The sequence below is a fragment of the Girardinichthys multiradiatus genome, chromosome 5 (assembly GCF_021462225.1).
Source record: "Girardinichthys multiradiatus isolate DD_20200921_A chromosome 5, DD_fGirMul_XY1, whole genome shotgun sequence".
NCBI lineage: Eukaryota > Metazoa > Chordata > Actinopteri > Cyprinodontiformes > Goodeidae > Girardinichthys > Girardinichthys multiradiatus.
The window spans coordinates 4,018,336-4,034,832 of record NC_061798.1 but is presented as its reverse complement, the minus strand read 5'-3'; the positions used below and the strand labels follow the sequence as shown (position 1 = coordinate 4,034,832).

General features: G+C 40.1%; 1 protein-coding gene across 2 annotated transcripts in view; it reads left to right on the top strand.

Annotated features, from left to right (window-relative positions):
• The first annotated feature begins 703 nt into the window (after positions 1-703).
• galnt7 (UDP-N-acetyl-alpha-D-galactosamine: polypeptide N-acetylgalactosaminyltransferase 7) overlaps positions 704-16,497 on the top strand; it is a 28,898-nt gene continuing 13,104 nt past the window's right edge. For both annotated transcript variants that reach the window (XM_047366248.1, XM_047366249.1), the window contains exons 1-6: positions 704-1,078; positions 3,583-3,694; positions 7,057-7,372; positions 11,060-11,226; positions 14,456-14,586; positions 15,019-15,098. In XM_047366248.1, coding sequence (XP_047222204.1) covers positions 956-1,078; positions 3,583-3,694; positions 7,057-7,372; positions 11,060-11,226; positions 14,456-14,586; positions 15,019-15,098 — 929 coding nt within the window. In that variant the 5' untranslated portion in view covers positions 704-955. The remainder of the gene's footprint in view (positions 1,079-3,582; positions 3,695-7,056; positions 7,373-11,059; positions 11,227-14,455; positions 14,587-15,018; positions 15,099-16,497) is intronic.

The following is a 16,497-nucleotide window of genomic DNA, read 5'->3' as shown; positions in this document are numbered from 1 at the left end:
TGTATCTCTGTTTCTTTGATACTGTTGCTGGGGAGACATCCACAGACAGAATGATTGTTATGTGTACTGCATAGCAGCGTGGGGTATAAAATGTAATGTAACGCAGCCCCCAGTGAGACAACACACAGACGTTTCCAGGTAGCAGTGTAAGTGTGATGTCTCCCTCTCTGAATTCAAACTGGTTTTAATAAACTTGTGGAAACGTACAACTGATCTCTGACTGAGGATTGTCCTTTGGGGTGCCAAATAAAAAGAGTTGATGAGAGGTGAGGAGTAATGTAAGAGTTAACTGACGGCCAGTAAAGTTTTCCTACCTCAACACTAGCCCATATGTTTTGGATCCTTATCCTTCTGAAAGACTCAGTGACGACACACTTTCAGTTTTCCCTCCTGGAGTGTTTGTTACTGAAAAGCTCATTTACCAAAGCACACAGTTCCAACACTTTTAGCGAAATTAAGGTACAGCAAAAAAAATAAATAATAATTTATGAAAATATATTTAATGCATCTTTGCCTCCCTCTCGTTTTGCCAGTGTTTTGAATGGTTTTCAATCTCTCAGAAATTGAGTTATTAAGACTATCAGTACAATTAGCAGAGATATTTCTACCCCTGGAGTTATTATTTTATTAGCGCTGGCCTTGTTCCTCCTCCTTTTTTGGGCTCCGACAGATACTCCCATTAGGCAGGAGTGGAACCTTAGAATAGGACAGAGTTGTTACACCGGAACAATCGGGCTGGGTACCAGAAAAGAGAGGAGACAACAGGAACCTGTCCGGGACCTGGCGAAGTACACAAAACTGTAACAGTGTCGTTCCCATTTAGCTAATATTTATTTTACAAGAGCGGAAACAGAGCTGTTAGTTACGTGCTTTCAGTCGGTCACACTGTGAAGACCAGCAGCAGCTAGCTTAGCTTAGCTGCTGGAAGGAACGAAAGAAGGAAACAGCCTGCAATATGAGGCTGAAAGTAGGATTCCTTCTGCGGAGCTTACTGGTTATTGGGACCTTTCTGGGTTTGGTGGTACTCTGGTCGTCTCTATCTCCAAAGCCCAACGACGAAAGCCCCTTCCGGAAAAGGGTAAGAAGCTCAATCATACCAAAGAGGGACAGTTGCTACAGAGCAACCAATGAATGTTGAGTCAACACGGTGTGATGTGGATTTATGTGTCTTCGTTAGCTTGTTGTCCGAACTGAACGAGTTATTATTCTATTATTATTATTACTATTATTATTATTATTATTATTATTAGTCACGAGCTTATTCTTCCTCATTGTACTGTTGCTGGGATCCATGTGTAGCCTACTGCTGGGAAATGACATGCGTTAGGATTTCCAGGTGCATTCCTTTTACGCTCCAGGATCCACATCCGTACAAGTCACCACGTTTAAAGTCACGGATTCTTAACAGGCGGAAGTGATCTGGCTTTAAACGTGCTATACTCATATCAAGTAGCCGAGTAAAGGTTTTCACAGGAAATGAAAGTACTATTTGCAATATTTTTAAAGAATATGTTGTAGGTTGACATTCATATCAGTTATTTTCACAGTGGATCAGTCAAATTATCACGCTTTCGCATCAGGAAATCATATTAAGATGCTTAAAGTTCGAAATCAATTAATATGACAAACGAATAAAGGAATGGAATAATCAGCTTTAGTATACCAACCTATACTTCTAAACTGGTGACCCTGCACCATTTCCAGCTCCTTAATATCTTTTAGAAATTCTCTGACATATTTAAATTAAGTTAAAACAAGGGTGTACCAAGAAAAACAAAAATCAACCAAAATTATAATCATAAAATAAGGACAGGTCTGTCTGTCAGTCTTGGAAGGATTTTTAAAGCCCACACCTGATGGGGAGGATCGCCATTATTTAAAAGTAATAAAAATACATGAAAGGTTGCAATTTATGTCTTTATGACAATATTCAACAATATTATTCCATTATAATAGTTTATAATTGTGCAGTCTTTATGTTTAATGTCCAAAACTATTTTTAAAATGGGTTTTTATTGAAACACCACACTAAGTTTTTTTTTTTTCTCAGCCAGGCTTCAAACCCTTGATTTCCTAATTTCAAGATTAACTAGCCTGATTTTCTACAGTGTGGTGAACAGCAGGAAAGTGCTGATTAGAAGCAACATTCAGAAAAATCTGAGCAGAGCATCATAGAGGAAATGGTCAGAAACTAGGATTCAGAAAGGCCCAGGATTCAGAAAGGCCCAGGATTTAGAAAGGCCCAGGATTCAGAAAGGCCGGAAGTTCTGTAATGTTCCTAGAGAAGCTGTTGTCTTCCATCAATCCAGGAAAATTCATAACGCCTTTTCCAAACAGGTTGGAATTCATCATTCTACAGAGAGAAAACTGGTACATATCAGCCTATACAGGCCTCAGTTCATGCTCATGACAGGATAATTCTGGAAAAGGGTTGAACAGGTAAAGCTTGTTTGAAAGGGCTGTGGCTCAGCTTTTAACAATAATGATCCATCGGTTGGATAATTAGAGAATGTTGGTGCTTTACTTTTCAGATTTTCAATGACAAAACGTTGCCAACATTGGAAGGTAACTGTGCAATAATTCACCTTCCATTTTTGATGGTTCTGAAATGTTTCTTGTCTATATGAAACTTAGTGTAAAGATTGAATTATTTGAATTTTGTAAAGGAGGCTATAAATTATGTCATCCACTCACCAAACAAGACCCATGTCATGGATTCAATTTCCATCACCTTCTCTGAGGCCTCCAAAGTTTATTGTCCAAGAGGTTTTCTGAGAACTGAGTCAGAGGTGTCTTGTTTTTTCTGTTCTCTAAGTGTTTTCATTTTCTCTACTGTCTCCATTTCATTTTTTTAAAATCTTTGTTTTACATAAGATTTTTCTAATTTGACATCAGACATGCTACAGATTTGTCTAAGGATTACTTTCATGGCACACCCTTTTCTACACCTGTCTGTAAAGGAGTGCCTTGGAAACGCATGTTTTTAAAGGTGTGTGTAAAGAAAAAATCTAAGCTAGACTAGACTGGTGTGTTTGGTGTTCTATTCTTTCCCCATCATGTTGCATCTGCAGCCATAGCAACAAGTAACATGTTTTATCATACCTAATTGACACTTATTCTGGTTGGATGTAGAACAAAACCAAGTTCCCATTTGATGCCAATTCGGATCAGTCTGGTGTTGAATAAGAAAGTCTTCCACAATGGCCTTGTATTTAGCTCCATCCATATTACCATGAACTCTGACCAGCTTCCATGTCCCCGCTGTAGAAACGCAGCACCATCCCCACCATGTTTAAAATACAAATGTTCAGCATGTGATAGTTTGTCATTTGAAAGCATTGAGGGCCAGTTGCAGATGATCCTAGGAAAACGTCTGGCCCTTGGGTTGTATTTTATCCATGTCTCTCTTCAGATCGGTCAAACTTGTCTATATGTTGTTTAAACATTGTTGAAAATGTTCACCACACAATAAAACATACTTGTAACAGTGGAACGGGTGCTCTGGTTATATACAGTGTTTTGTCATTCAGGTCTGCCTTTATTTATTAAATGATCTCCCCATGTTGTATGTTGTTTTACCAGGATGACAGTTTGCTCCCCCAAGGGGACTTGGCAGATCATTTTAAACCTGTAGTGCCTTGGCCTCGTGTGGAAGGTGTAGAGGTTGACCTGAACTCTATCAGAGAGAAGCATGGTGAGACCCAAAGTTCTTCCTTTTTGAACATTAAAATGTTAAAATGTTCAGCTTATTAACTTTATTTTGGATCAGTAAATGTATAATCTTACCATTATTTTAGCTGCCGTTTGAGCTGCAGAGAACTATTCATGTATTTGTCTTATCTGTATCCACTTCATTGGGTTTACAGTGCCATGAAAGTATTTATCCCCTTTCAGATTTCTTTTGTTTTTGCTTTTTTTTCCAGTCACACAAAATGATTCAACCCATCAAATAAATCTGAATTCCATCCATCCATTGTGTCCTTGCAGGGTCACAGGGGAACTGCTGCCTATCACCAGCAGTCAATATTAGACAAAGATAAATCGAGTAAATACAAAATGACCATTAAAATGTAAAATATTCAAATAAAATTTAAGATAAAATTTCAAATGACGATTTCACTTACTAAGGGAAAAACAGCTGTCCAAACCAACCTGGCCTTATGTGAAATTGACTAGGGCAACTGGTTGTTCCACCCTAGGTGACAGCAACAGCCATCAAGCAATGTGCTTTTACATCACTGGGGAGGAATTTTGACCCAGTCTTTATTTATAGAATTGCATTTATTCAGCTGCATTGGAGCGTTTTTGAACCTGAAACAAACAGGCCACAACATCTCGATCACCCTTATTTCCAAACTTTAACAAGGACACGCCAAAACCTTCAATTTCTTTAGCCATTTCTTTGAATTATTATTAACTCATACCCGTATATTCTGCTTCAAGATTCAAAGGTTCCATGCAGTAAATTATCCAGGTCCTGAATTCTTTGGATGTTGGTTATTTTTTGACCTCCTGGAGTAATTTTGGTCATTCCCGGGAAGCTTCACTACTGTTCCATGTTGTCTCCATTAGTGGATCATGTCTCTCATTCTGGTTCATTGGAGGCCCAAAGCCTTAGGAATGGCTTTATAACTGTTTTCAGACAGAGAGTTGTCAATGACTTAATATGCATGATGTGTTGCTTTTTGAGATCTTTTATCCTAGTTCATGTTGTCAGACAAGTTCTATTTTCATATATGTTTTTATATACATACAGTGCCTTGCAAAAGTACTCAGCCCCCTTGAACTTTTCAACCTCTTGCCACATTTTAGGCTTCAAACATAAAGATATAAAATTCTAATTTTTTGTGAAGAATCAACAACAAGTGGGACAGAATCTTGAAGAGGAATGAAATTTATTGGATGTCTCAAACTTTTTTAACAAATAAAAAACTGAAAAGTAGGGCGTGCAATATTATTCAGCCCGCTTGCGTTAATACTTTGTAGCGCCACCCTTTGCTGCAATTACAGCTGCAAGTCACATGGGGTATGTCTATCAGTTTTCACATCAAGAGACTGAAATTCTTGCCCATTCTTCCTTGCAAAACAGCTGGAGCTCAGTGAGGTTGGATGGAGAGCGTTCATGAACAGCAGTCTTCAGCTCTTTCCACAGATTCTCGATTGGATTCAGGTCTGGACTTTGACTAGGCCATTCCAACACCTGGATACGTTTATTTGTGAACCATTCCATTGTAGATTTGGCTTCATGTTTTGGATCATTGTCTTGTTGGAAGATAAATCTCCGTCCCAGTCTCAGGTCTCTTGCAGACTCCAACAGGTTTTCTTCCAGAATGGTCCTGTATTTGGACCCATCCATCTTCCCATCAATTTTGACCATCTTCCCTGTCCCTGCTGACAAAAAGCAGGCCCAAACCATGATGCTGCCACCACCATGTTTGACAGTGGGGATGGTGTATTCAGGGTGATGAGCTGTGTTGCTTTTACGCCAAACATATCGTTTTGCATTGTGGCCAAACAGTTGGATTTTGGTTTCATCTGACCAGAGCACCTTCTTCCACATGTTTGGTGTGTCTCCCAGGTGGCTTGTGGCAAACTTTAAATGAGACTTTTTATGGATATTTTTGAGAAATGGCTTTCTTCTTGCCACTCTTCCATAAAGGCCAGATTTGTGCAGTGTACGACTGATTGTTGTCCTATGGACAGACTCTCCCACCTCAGCTGTAGATCTCTGCAGTTCATCCAGAGTGATCATGGGCCTCTTGGCTGCATCTCTGATCAGTCTTCTCCTTGTTCGAGATGAACGTTTAGAGGGACGGCCGGGTCTTGGTAGATTTGCAGTGGTCTGATACTCCTTCCATTTCAATATGATTGCTTGCACAGTTCTCCTTGAGATGTTTAAAGCTTGGGAAATCTTTTTGTATCCAAATCCAGCTTTAAACTTCTCCACAACAGTATCTCGGACCTGCCTGGTGTGTTCCTTGGTCTTCATGATGCTCTCTGCGCTTTGAACAGAACCCTGAGACTATCACAGAGCAGGTGCATTTATACAGAGACTTGATTACACACAGGTGGATTCTATTTATCATCATCATCATTTGGGACAACATTGGATCATTCAGAGATCCTCAATGAACTTCTAGAGTGAGTTTGCTGCACTGAAAGTAAAGGGGCCGAATAATATTGCACGCCCCACTTTTCAGTTTTTTATTTGTTAAAAAAGTTTGAGACATCCAATAAATTTCATTCCACTTCACAATTCTGTCCCACTTGTTGTTGATTCTTCACAAAAAATTAGAATTTTATATCTTTATGTTTGAAGCCTGAAATGTGGCAAGAGGTTGAAAAGTTCAAGGAGGCCAAGTACTTTCGCAAGGCACTGTATATTTTTGCAGCACTAGTGGCCTCGATTATTCTCACTTTTGTGACAGTAAGTTGACACAAGAGGGATGGAGAGAGGGGGAAGACATGCAGCAAATCGAATCCACAACCGCTGCGTCAAGGACTAAAGCCTCTGAATATGGGTTGCACGTTTTTCCCCCTGCGCCACCACCACACCCCCTATTTTTCTAATTTCTCAGTTCTCCCAGTCAAGCAGTAATCAGGCCCTAACAACGGTTTAATTCATGATTTTATGGGGTGGTTGGTGATCCAGAGTTTTCTTTTGTAATACCAGACAACATAAAATGATCAGCTGATATCTGACACAACTCAGAATACTTTAAAAGTAAACCTGTATTTACAGTATTAATGAGTTGACTAAAGTTTTACCGTAAATCTACATTTAGTGGGACATCCCTGTCAGTCTGCTGTGATTCACTTACCCAGGATACCTAGGTCAGGTATGGGAGTGGATGCTACATACGACCCAACTGGCTTTGTTTGTGAGTTAAAATATAAACAGGACAGTGAGACCAATAAAAAGAACAAGGATAATATCTTAGCTTCAATAATAACTTTGATTTGGGAAGGAAATAAGGGATGTCAGACAAACTTTAATGCAAAATGTAAGTGTTGCATTCTTTATGGGATCCTTTCATTTCTGTCTGCTACCTCCAGGAGGAGCCAACCCTCAGGGCCAGGAGCAGCAGCCTAACCAGAAGCAGGTCATCCAGCAGCAGTATGTGACGTTCAGACCTCAGTCACAGGCCTACAACAGCCCTGTGCTCAAGCAAGGGATCCTGGGAAATTTTGAGCCTAAGGAACCTGAACCTCCAGGAGTCCCAAATGGTCCTGGGGAGGGAGCCAAACCATTTGTCTTGGGTCCAGAGTACAAAGACTCCGTCCAAGCTTCCATTAAGGAGTTTGGTTTCAACATGGTGGCTAGTGACATGATCTCACTGGACAGAACGATCAGTGATATACGCCATGAAGAGTGAGTACTGGTGCTTACACTCAGTGCAAGTCTGCTACAGATTATTTGAAGCTTTTTTTTTACTGTGGTATGTAGAAGGTTGTTAAAAGGTAAGGAGGTCAAGTCATTAAAAACTACAGCTAAGTTGCTTCGTTGCCAAAACATCAGACATGGTCCGAAAGGAACTTTTTCAATAAACCACTGTTGTTGAGGTAGAAATTAGGATTTTTATTAAAATGTTTGCAGGAACTCATGATCTATGCCTATGTTTGCTATGAACCCAATCAGAAAGAGATGGACACTTTTTCATTATGTAGAAAGTGCTCATTTATCAAAAGTTATATCATTACAGATTTATTCACCAATATTATCACATGTTGCATATTTCCCAAATATTGGGCAGCCCTAATCAAAAGTCATCATTTCCTATATTTCAAGTCAACCCATCCAAATATGGGCAGGGAATAGATTCCATGGAAATAGGAGGTCAAATAAAATCTTAAATAACTTACAAACATATTTGAGAAATTTAGAATTTATCCTTAAAATACTGAATTAAGGAGAAAAAACAAACATGCTGTGGTTAAGTGCATGGGTATTAAATGTACAAAACGGAAGAAGTTAGGGATGAAATGGTATCAGATAGAGACAAAATCAGGATATGAAAGGGACTACGTTAATAGACCCAGAACCGCTTTCAGAACATGGAACCTTGTTTTTCTGGTTTGGTATTTTACACACACATAATGTACCACCTTAAGTGTGAAACTTCAGTTAGCTGCTGAGGCAGGAACAGCAGGAATTACCTGTTGGGCTAATAACACCATCAGTGTATACCGTCTTCACTTGAAGAACAGCAGCAGTGATCAGTAAAGTTTAACTGGCGGGCCGTTCAGTCACATCTCAGTAAGGTTAGAAACTGAGTTGCTCTACTAGAACCATAGTGGAAAATACTTATAGGCTGGTGTTCGACTACACACCAACACTGGTGTGTCACAGATGAATCTAGAGTCTAATCTAGAATCGAAAGCATGATGTCTTGCTTTAGATTCTAAATTGAGGACTGTATTACTGCGCTGACATACCAGAAAATTCTTGCCATCCTTGAATCTTCTCATCGTCTTCATCATTTGTTAAAGGTAGTTGTCCAAAATTATGTCTTGTGTTAAATTGGAGAATAAATACAGACGGCTTCAAATTCCAACCCTCCCATACTCCTTTGTTACACTTAGATATATTTGTAGTGGCGTCACTAAGCATCTGGTGATTCATGTGGAGTCTTGGTAAGCCTGGTTGCAACAGATTTACAAACTAAAGTACAGGTCCTTCTCAAAATATTAGCATATTGTGATGAAGTTTATTATTTTCCATAATGTCATGATGAAAATTTAACATTCATATATTTTAGATTCATTGCACACTAACTGAAATATTTCAGGTCTTTTATTGTCTTAATACGGATGATTTTGGCATACAGCTCATGAAAACCCAAAATTCCTATCTCACAAAATTAGCATATCATTAAAAGGGTCTCTAAACGAGCTATGAACCTAATCATCTGAATCAACGAGTTAACTCTAAACACCTGCAAAAGATTCCTGAGGCCTTTAAAACTCCCAGCCTGGTTCATCACTCAAAACCCCAATCATGGGTAAGACTGCCGACCTGACTGCTGTCCAGAAGGCCACTATTGACACCCTCAAGCAAGAGGGTAAGACACAGAAAGAAATTTCTGAATGAATAGGCTGTTCCCAGAGTGCTGTATCAAGGCACCTCAGTGGGAAGTCTGTGGGAAGGAAAAAGTGTGGCAGAAAACGCTGCACAATGAGAAGAGGTGACCGGACCCTGAGGAAGATTGTGGAGAAAGGCCGATTCCAGACCTTGGGGGACCTGCGAAAGCAGTGGACTGAGTCTGGAGTAGAAACATCCAGAGCCACCGTGCACAGGCGTGTGCAGGAAATGGGCTACAGGTGCCGCATTCCCCAGACCTGGGCTACAGACAAGCAGCACTGGACTGTTGCTCAGTGGTCCAAAGTACTTTTTTCGGATGAAAGCAAATTCTGCATGTCATTCGGAAATCAAGGTGCCAGAGTCTGGAGGAAGACTGGGGAGAAGGAAATGCCAAAATGCCAGAAGTCCAGTGTCAAGTACCCACAGTCAGTGATGGTCTGGGGTGCCGTGTCAGCTGCTGGTGTTGGTCCACTGTGTTTTATCAAGGGCAGGGTCAATGCAGCTAGCTATCAGGAGATTTTGGAGCACTTCATGCTTCCATCTGCTGAAAAGCTTTATGGAGATGAAGATTTCATTTTTCAGCACGACCTAGCACCTGCTCACAGTGCCAAAACCACTGGTAAATGGTTTACTGACCATGGTATCACTGTGCTCAATTGGCCTGCCAACTCTCCTGACCTAAACCCCATAGAGAATCTGTGGGATATTGTGAAGAGAACGTTGAGAGACTCAAGACCCAACACTCTGGATGAGCTAAAGGCCGCTATCGAAGCATCCTGGGCCTCCATAAGACCTCAGCAGTGCCACAGGCTGATTGCCTCCATGCCACGCCGCATTGAAGCAGTCATTTCTGCAAAAGGATTCCCGACCAAGTATTGAGTGCATAACTGTACATGATTATTTGAAGGTTGACGTTTTTTGTATTAAAAACACTTTTCTTTTATTGGTCGGAAGAAATATGCTAATTTTGTGAGATAGGAATTTTGGGTTTTCATGAGCTGTATGCCAAAATCATCCGTATTAAGACAATAAAAGACCCGAAATATTTCAGTTAGTGTGCAATGAATCTAAAATATATGAATGTTACATTTTCATCATGACATTATGGAAAATAATGAACTTTATCACAATATGCTAATATTTTGAGATGGACCTGTAAGTATCACACCTTTTTCCATCTTTAGGGTTTAATGGAATTGTGTTTCCTGGGAAGCACAATAAATGAAAGAGCAAACACAAGCCATCTGCATAATAATGTTAGGTTTGTATTATACTGCCATTTAGAGGCATAATTTAAGATGAAATCCAAACTTCTCTTATTTTAAATATTACAGGCGGTTCCAGATGCCTTCTTTAATCTTGTTCATAATTACCAATTCACAACAAATGCCATCTCAGTCGCTTACATGACAAATAGATTCATCTCATACAGTAATTTAGAATCCATATCTCTCCAAATTCTACTTATATCCAAAGGCGAGGCAAGTTTATTTGTATAGCAACATTTATATATACAGGATACAGGGCTTTACGAGGAAAATACACGAACAGGGAAAAGCACAAATAAATATGTAATCTGAGGTACAGTATATGGTAAAAGATTTCCATTTGGAAATAATTGAAACACTTGGCAGCTATGTAGAGTTAGGTTCAGAGTCTCCATGATGCTGAGGATGGTGATGAAGCAATAGTTCAGGTGCTGATTGAAGCTGTAGAAACAAAAGGCTGCTTTTATCAACTAAGATCTGGACAGAATCATGCTCTGTTAAAATGTAAATAACATGTTTTCATTAGAATTTGTCTAACAAGTGTTTTTGTTTTTTGCTTTCCTCTTTCTATAAAGTATTGTTGTGTAAAGGCATTCATAATGGATTTATAAATATTGTGGAGACACATCAAAAGTAATTCATTGTAAAGCCTGCAGAATGTCCTTATAAGTCCAACTGATTTGGTATTTAACGTGTTTCTCCTCTCTAGGTGTAAATACTGGCATTATGATGATAGACTATTGACCTCGAGTGTCATAATAGTGTTCCATAATGAGGGCTGGTCCACACTAATGAGAACGGTGCACAGTGTCATCAAGAGGACGCCCAGGAGGTATCTGGCTGAGATTGTCTTAATAGACGACTTTAGTAACAAAGGTGGGTTTGTTATTTCATAATTACATATAGAAAGATACATTAAACAGTATCAGAGTAACTGTACTGGCACAATGTACATTTACGCTGACATTCTCTTATTTCTGATAACATAACTTCAATATGAAACATGTTTATCCTTTCAACTAAATGTAATTTATTTATAAACAGTCAGGGCAAGAAACAATGTAAAGAAAACCACAAACTGATCATGTTTGGAGATTTAAAAACCAACCAACCAACCTGCTGTACGTTTAATGTCAAATGAATGATTCATTACATTTTTGCAGTATTTTATCATAACATCAATTCCGTCTGTCTCTTTCTCCACTGCTCTCGTTCATATACATTTTCTCAGTATTTCTGTCATGTTCAAAGTTCTGCGAACATACAGGTCCTTCTCAAGAAATTAGCATATTGTGATAAAGTTAATTATTTTCCATAATGTAATGATGAAAATTTAATATTCATATATTTTAGATTCATTGCACACTAACTGAAATATTTCAGGTCTTTTATTGTCTTAATACGGATGATTTTGGCATACAGCTCATGAAAACCCAAAATTCCTATCTCACAAAATTAGCATATTTTATCCGACCAATAAAAGAAAAGTGTTTTTAATACAAAAAACGTCAACCTTCAAATAATCATGTACAGTTATGCACTCAATACTTGGTCAGGAATCCTTTTGCAGAAATGACTGCTTCAATGCGGCGTGGCATGGAGGCAATCAGCCTGTGGCACTGCTGAGGTCTTATGGAGGCCCAGGATGTTTCGATAGCGGCCTTTAGCTCATCCAGAGTGTTGGGTCTTGAGTCTCTCAACGTTCTCTTCACAATATCCCACAGATTCTCTATGGGGTTCAGGTCAGGAGAGTTGGCAGGCCAATTGAGCACAGTGATACCATGGTCAGTAAACCATTTACCAGTGGTTTTGGCACTGTGAGCAGGTGCCAGGTCGTGCTGAAAAATGAAATCTTCATCTCCATAAAGCTTTTCAGCAGATGGAAGCATGAAGTGCTCCAAAATCTCCTGATAGCTAGCTGCATTGACCCTGCCCTTGATAAAACACAGTGGACCAACACCAGCAGCTGACACGGCACCCCAGACCATCACTGACTGTGGGTACTTGACACTGGACTTCTGGTATTTTGGCATTTCCTTCTCCCCAGTCTTCCTCCAGACTCTGGCACCTTGATTTCTGAATGACATGCAGAATTTGCTTTCATCCGAAAAAAGTACTTTGGACCACTGAGCAACAGTCCAGTGCTGCTTCTCTGTAGCCCAGGTCTGGGGAATGCGGCACCTGTAGCCCATTTCCTGCACACCCCTGTGCACGGTGGCTCTGGATGTTTCTACTCCAGACTCAGTCCACTGCTTCCGCAGGTCCCCCAAGGTCTGGAATCGGCCCTTCTCCACAATCTTCCTCAGGGTCCGGTCACCTCTTCTCGTTGTGCAGCGTTTTCTGCCACACTTTTTCCTTCCCACAGACTTCCCACTGAGGTGCCTTGATACAGCACTCTGGGAACAGCCTATTCGTTCAGAAATTTCTTTCTGTGTCTTACCCTCTTGCTTGAGGGTGTCAATAGTGGCCTTCTGCACAGCAGTCAGGTCAGCAGTCTTACCCATGATTGGGGTTTTGAGTGATGAACCAGGCTGGGAGTTTTAAAGGCCTCAGGAATCTTTTGCAGGTGTTTAGAGTTAACTCGTTGATTCAGATGATTAGGTTCATAGCTCGTTTAGAGACCCTTTTAATGATATGCTAATTTTGTGAGATAGGAATTTTGGGTTTTCATGAGCTGTATGCCAAAATCATCCGTTTTAAGACAATAAAAGACCTGAAATATTTCAGTTAGTGTGCAATGAATCTAAAATATATGAATGTTAAATTTTCATCATGACATTATGGAAAATAATGAACTTTATCACAATATGCTAATTTTTTGAGAAGGACCTGTAATCTTTTGCTTTAATAAGATCTTTGGATATAATTTAGAAAACATTGTCTGATCTCCACTACTTAGGTTAATGAGATTAGACCCATTTGGAACACTATTCAGAACCGCATTCAAATCTTGTACTAACATACAGCCAAGCTAATGGTTGAATAGCATGGCATTAACAGGTCCACTGATGTTTCTGTAGAAATAAAACAAAAGCTTAATTAGGTCACGTGGACTACATTATTATTATTTAGACATCTTACTATTTAGGATTCAACTAACTCAGATTTATTGTGGAAAAATTGGCTGATAGCTTGGTTATGTAGCCTGACTGATGTAATAAAAAATGACAAAATATGTGGACCAGTTTGTCGCAAATGAATTCATAAATGTCAGTCAGTCAGTCATTTTCTACCGCTTATTCCATAGTGGGTCACGGGGGAGCTGGTGCCTATCTCCAGCAGTCTATGGGCGAGAGGCAGGGTACACCCCGCCAGTCCATCGCAGGGCAACACACAAACAACCATGCACACACTCATTCATATACCTAAGGGCAATTTAGAGTGACCAATTAACCTAACAGGCATGTCTTTGGACTGTGGGAGGAAGCCGGAGTACCCGGTGAGAACCCACGCATGCACGGGGAGAACATGCAAACTCCATGCAGAAAGACCCCCGGTCGGGAATTGAACCCAGGACCTTCTTGCTGCAAGGCAACAGTGCTACCAACTGCGCCACTGTGCAGCCCTGACTAAATTGGACCTGATTACATCTGATTTAAAGTATTCTTATTAGTGCCGGATGTCTGAAGGGGTCTAACATCTGCAGTTAAATTTTTTTCTGTACTTGGGTCTGTGACACTTATGGAAAAAATATGAACTGGCACAATGTCTTCAGATTTTTCACCACAATGATCCATTAATTCTCCATCTGGCCTCACTAGTTGGCCAGAGCACAGGTCCACAGTGTGCTGTTTAGATCGCCATAATGAAGTGCATTCATCAGAGTAAATAAAGCCACGTTAAGTCCAAAATCAAGAGATAATTTTGACACTTATGTATCTATTGATTTGAGTTCATATTCACAACACTGTCCAACTCTTCTAGGAATGTGTTAAAGGCCAAAATGTAGATATCAGCTATATAAACAAAAAAGTAATTAAAACAAAAGTGTAAAGCTTTTTAAAATGTAATTACCAATGGATAACCACATGTGGTCATAACTTTATTGTAATCATTGGTCCCTTGTAAAAATGTTCTCTGATTTCTATTCTTTGTGTGCCTGTAGTCCATCTAAAGGAGCGATTGGAGGAGTACATTAAGCAATGGAATGGTCTTGTTAAACTCTTCAGAAATGATAAAAGAGAGGGGTTGATACAAGCAAGGAGCATTGGAGCCAAGAAGGCAACTATAGGACAGGTATCAGCTGTTTCTATGTTACATGATTTTATTTGATTTTGACGGGCCTGGCACAGCATTGGTTGTTTTCATATAGTTCTATATAAATAAAATGACTTGACTATATATCCAGTGCCACTCAGTGGCCTTATCATATTCTAATAGTGAGTTAACTGCATCCTTAGTCCCATTGAATGACTGGATACTCCGTTAACAAGCATTTTGACTGAAATACAAAATTACATGTGTTAGCTAAAGAAACAAGATGCTTAACAGTCGAGATTTACAATGTTTGTTAATACCAGGAGTAAACCCCTATTGGTGGCATCAGCCATAGCATATATGGATGCAAGATGCCAAGAAGGCTTGTTTTAGATTGTGAAGAAGCTAAAAGTGTGTGGCGATCACCACAAAGGAAACACACATTGACAGGTTTGTGCTTTTGGATTGTAGGTTCTGATTTACTTGGATGCTCATTGTGAGGTTGGAATCAACTGGTATGCTCCACTTATTGGACCAATTTCAAAAGACAGGTATGCTCATTTCCTTACTGCTTCTCTTGAATAATGAAAAGGTTCTTTTATCTGTTTTACTCTTTTACTTTAAAAGTAGAGCTCAACATGAATCTAATCTTTAGATGTTTTTGGTTTTTCTATGTTAGCACCTTTTTTCTATGTATGTATTTATTCATTACCCTGCTTGGATTAATGTTGATAAATGAGCAAAGACAATGTCTATGAATTGACATAAAACACTGAAGACCACTTACCATTCAAAGAGAATAACCTTTGGTTACCAGTGTAACCTCAGTTCTCTGAAACCTGAGTGAAATGTCTCAATATGGGAAACGCCGAGACCATCATGAAAATTCCAACACCACCAAGTCTGTCACAGACAGAACAATCCATGCCTTGCACAGTGGCATTGTCCCTCTTTTATAACTCCCCCTGCCCTACTCGGCATTCTCATGTGACAATTCAAGCAGGGCGGTGTGGTGAGCTGCCTCTCAGTTTTCAGAGAACTGGTGTTACCCTGAACTAAAAGTTATCATTTAAAATTTTCAAACTCTCTATCTCTATGGGAGATATAGCCAACTCCCGGATTGCATGTTCCAAAACGCATAACAGCACCTTGGCCAAAGACATGAAGGTTGACCTCCCCAGCCTGCCCCCAAGGGCTGGTGCCCTGCTAAGACACCATACTAAAGACTAAATTTGCCAGCGATGGCTCAATCACATCCAGGCGGTAGAATCTAATGAAAGCATGTGGGTATGCCTAATGAGCAGCAGCATAGATGTCCTCCACAGAAACACCCCTGAAGGGGCCCTACGAGGTCGGCATACCTCTGGTGAAATCTGCCCACAGGTGCTCTGGAGGCTGCAGCCCCAGGCACACATAGACCTACCGTATTGCCTCCACAATCGAGCGCGACAGTGACTGGCTGGATAGTGGATTCCTTTTACACCCGGAAGCCCAGGACACCAAAAGTTGGTTACCTCCACATAAAACCTTAGTTCTGTCCACGTAAATGCAGATTGTATGCAATGGACACAGCAGATTCAGCCGCCTTTCATTCTCATCCACAAATGGCAGGAGATGAAAACCCAGCAGTTCCAATGAAGAGCATCTGTAGGATGATTCACTAAAGCACAAAAGCCGAATTAGGGTGTAGCACCACCTTCCTGCAATCTGGAGAAAACTGCTACATGAAGCAAGCACAGAGTATGCAACTCACTTATACTCCAGCACTGCAAGGACTACAGGTAAATCCCATGATTGGGAAAGGGCCTCGCTGGCCCAGCATTGCATGCTGAAATAGCATCTAAATAAACTCTGATGGTAGAAAAAAGCTTTTCCATGATCCAATAGGTCCTGTAGGAAGCATAATACCTTAGGAACCAAACACTGACATAAAATTGCAATGCTGCTCCC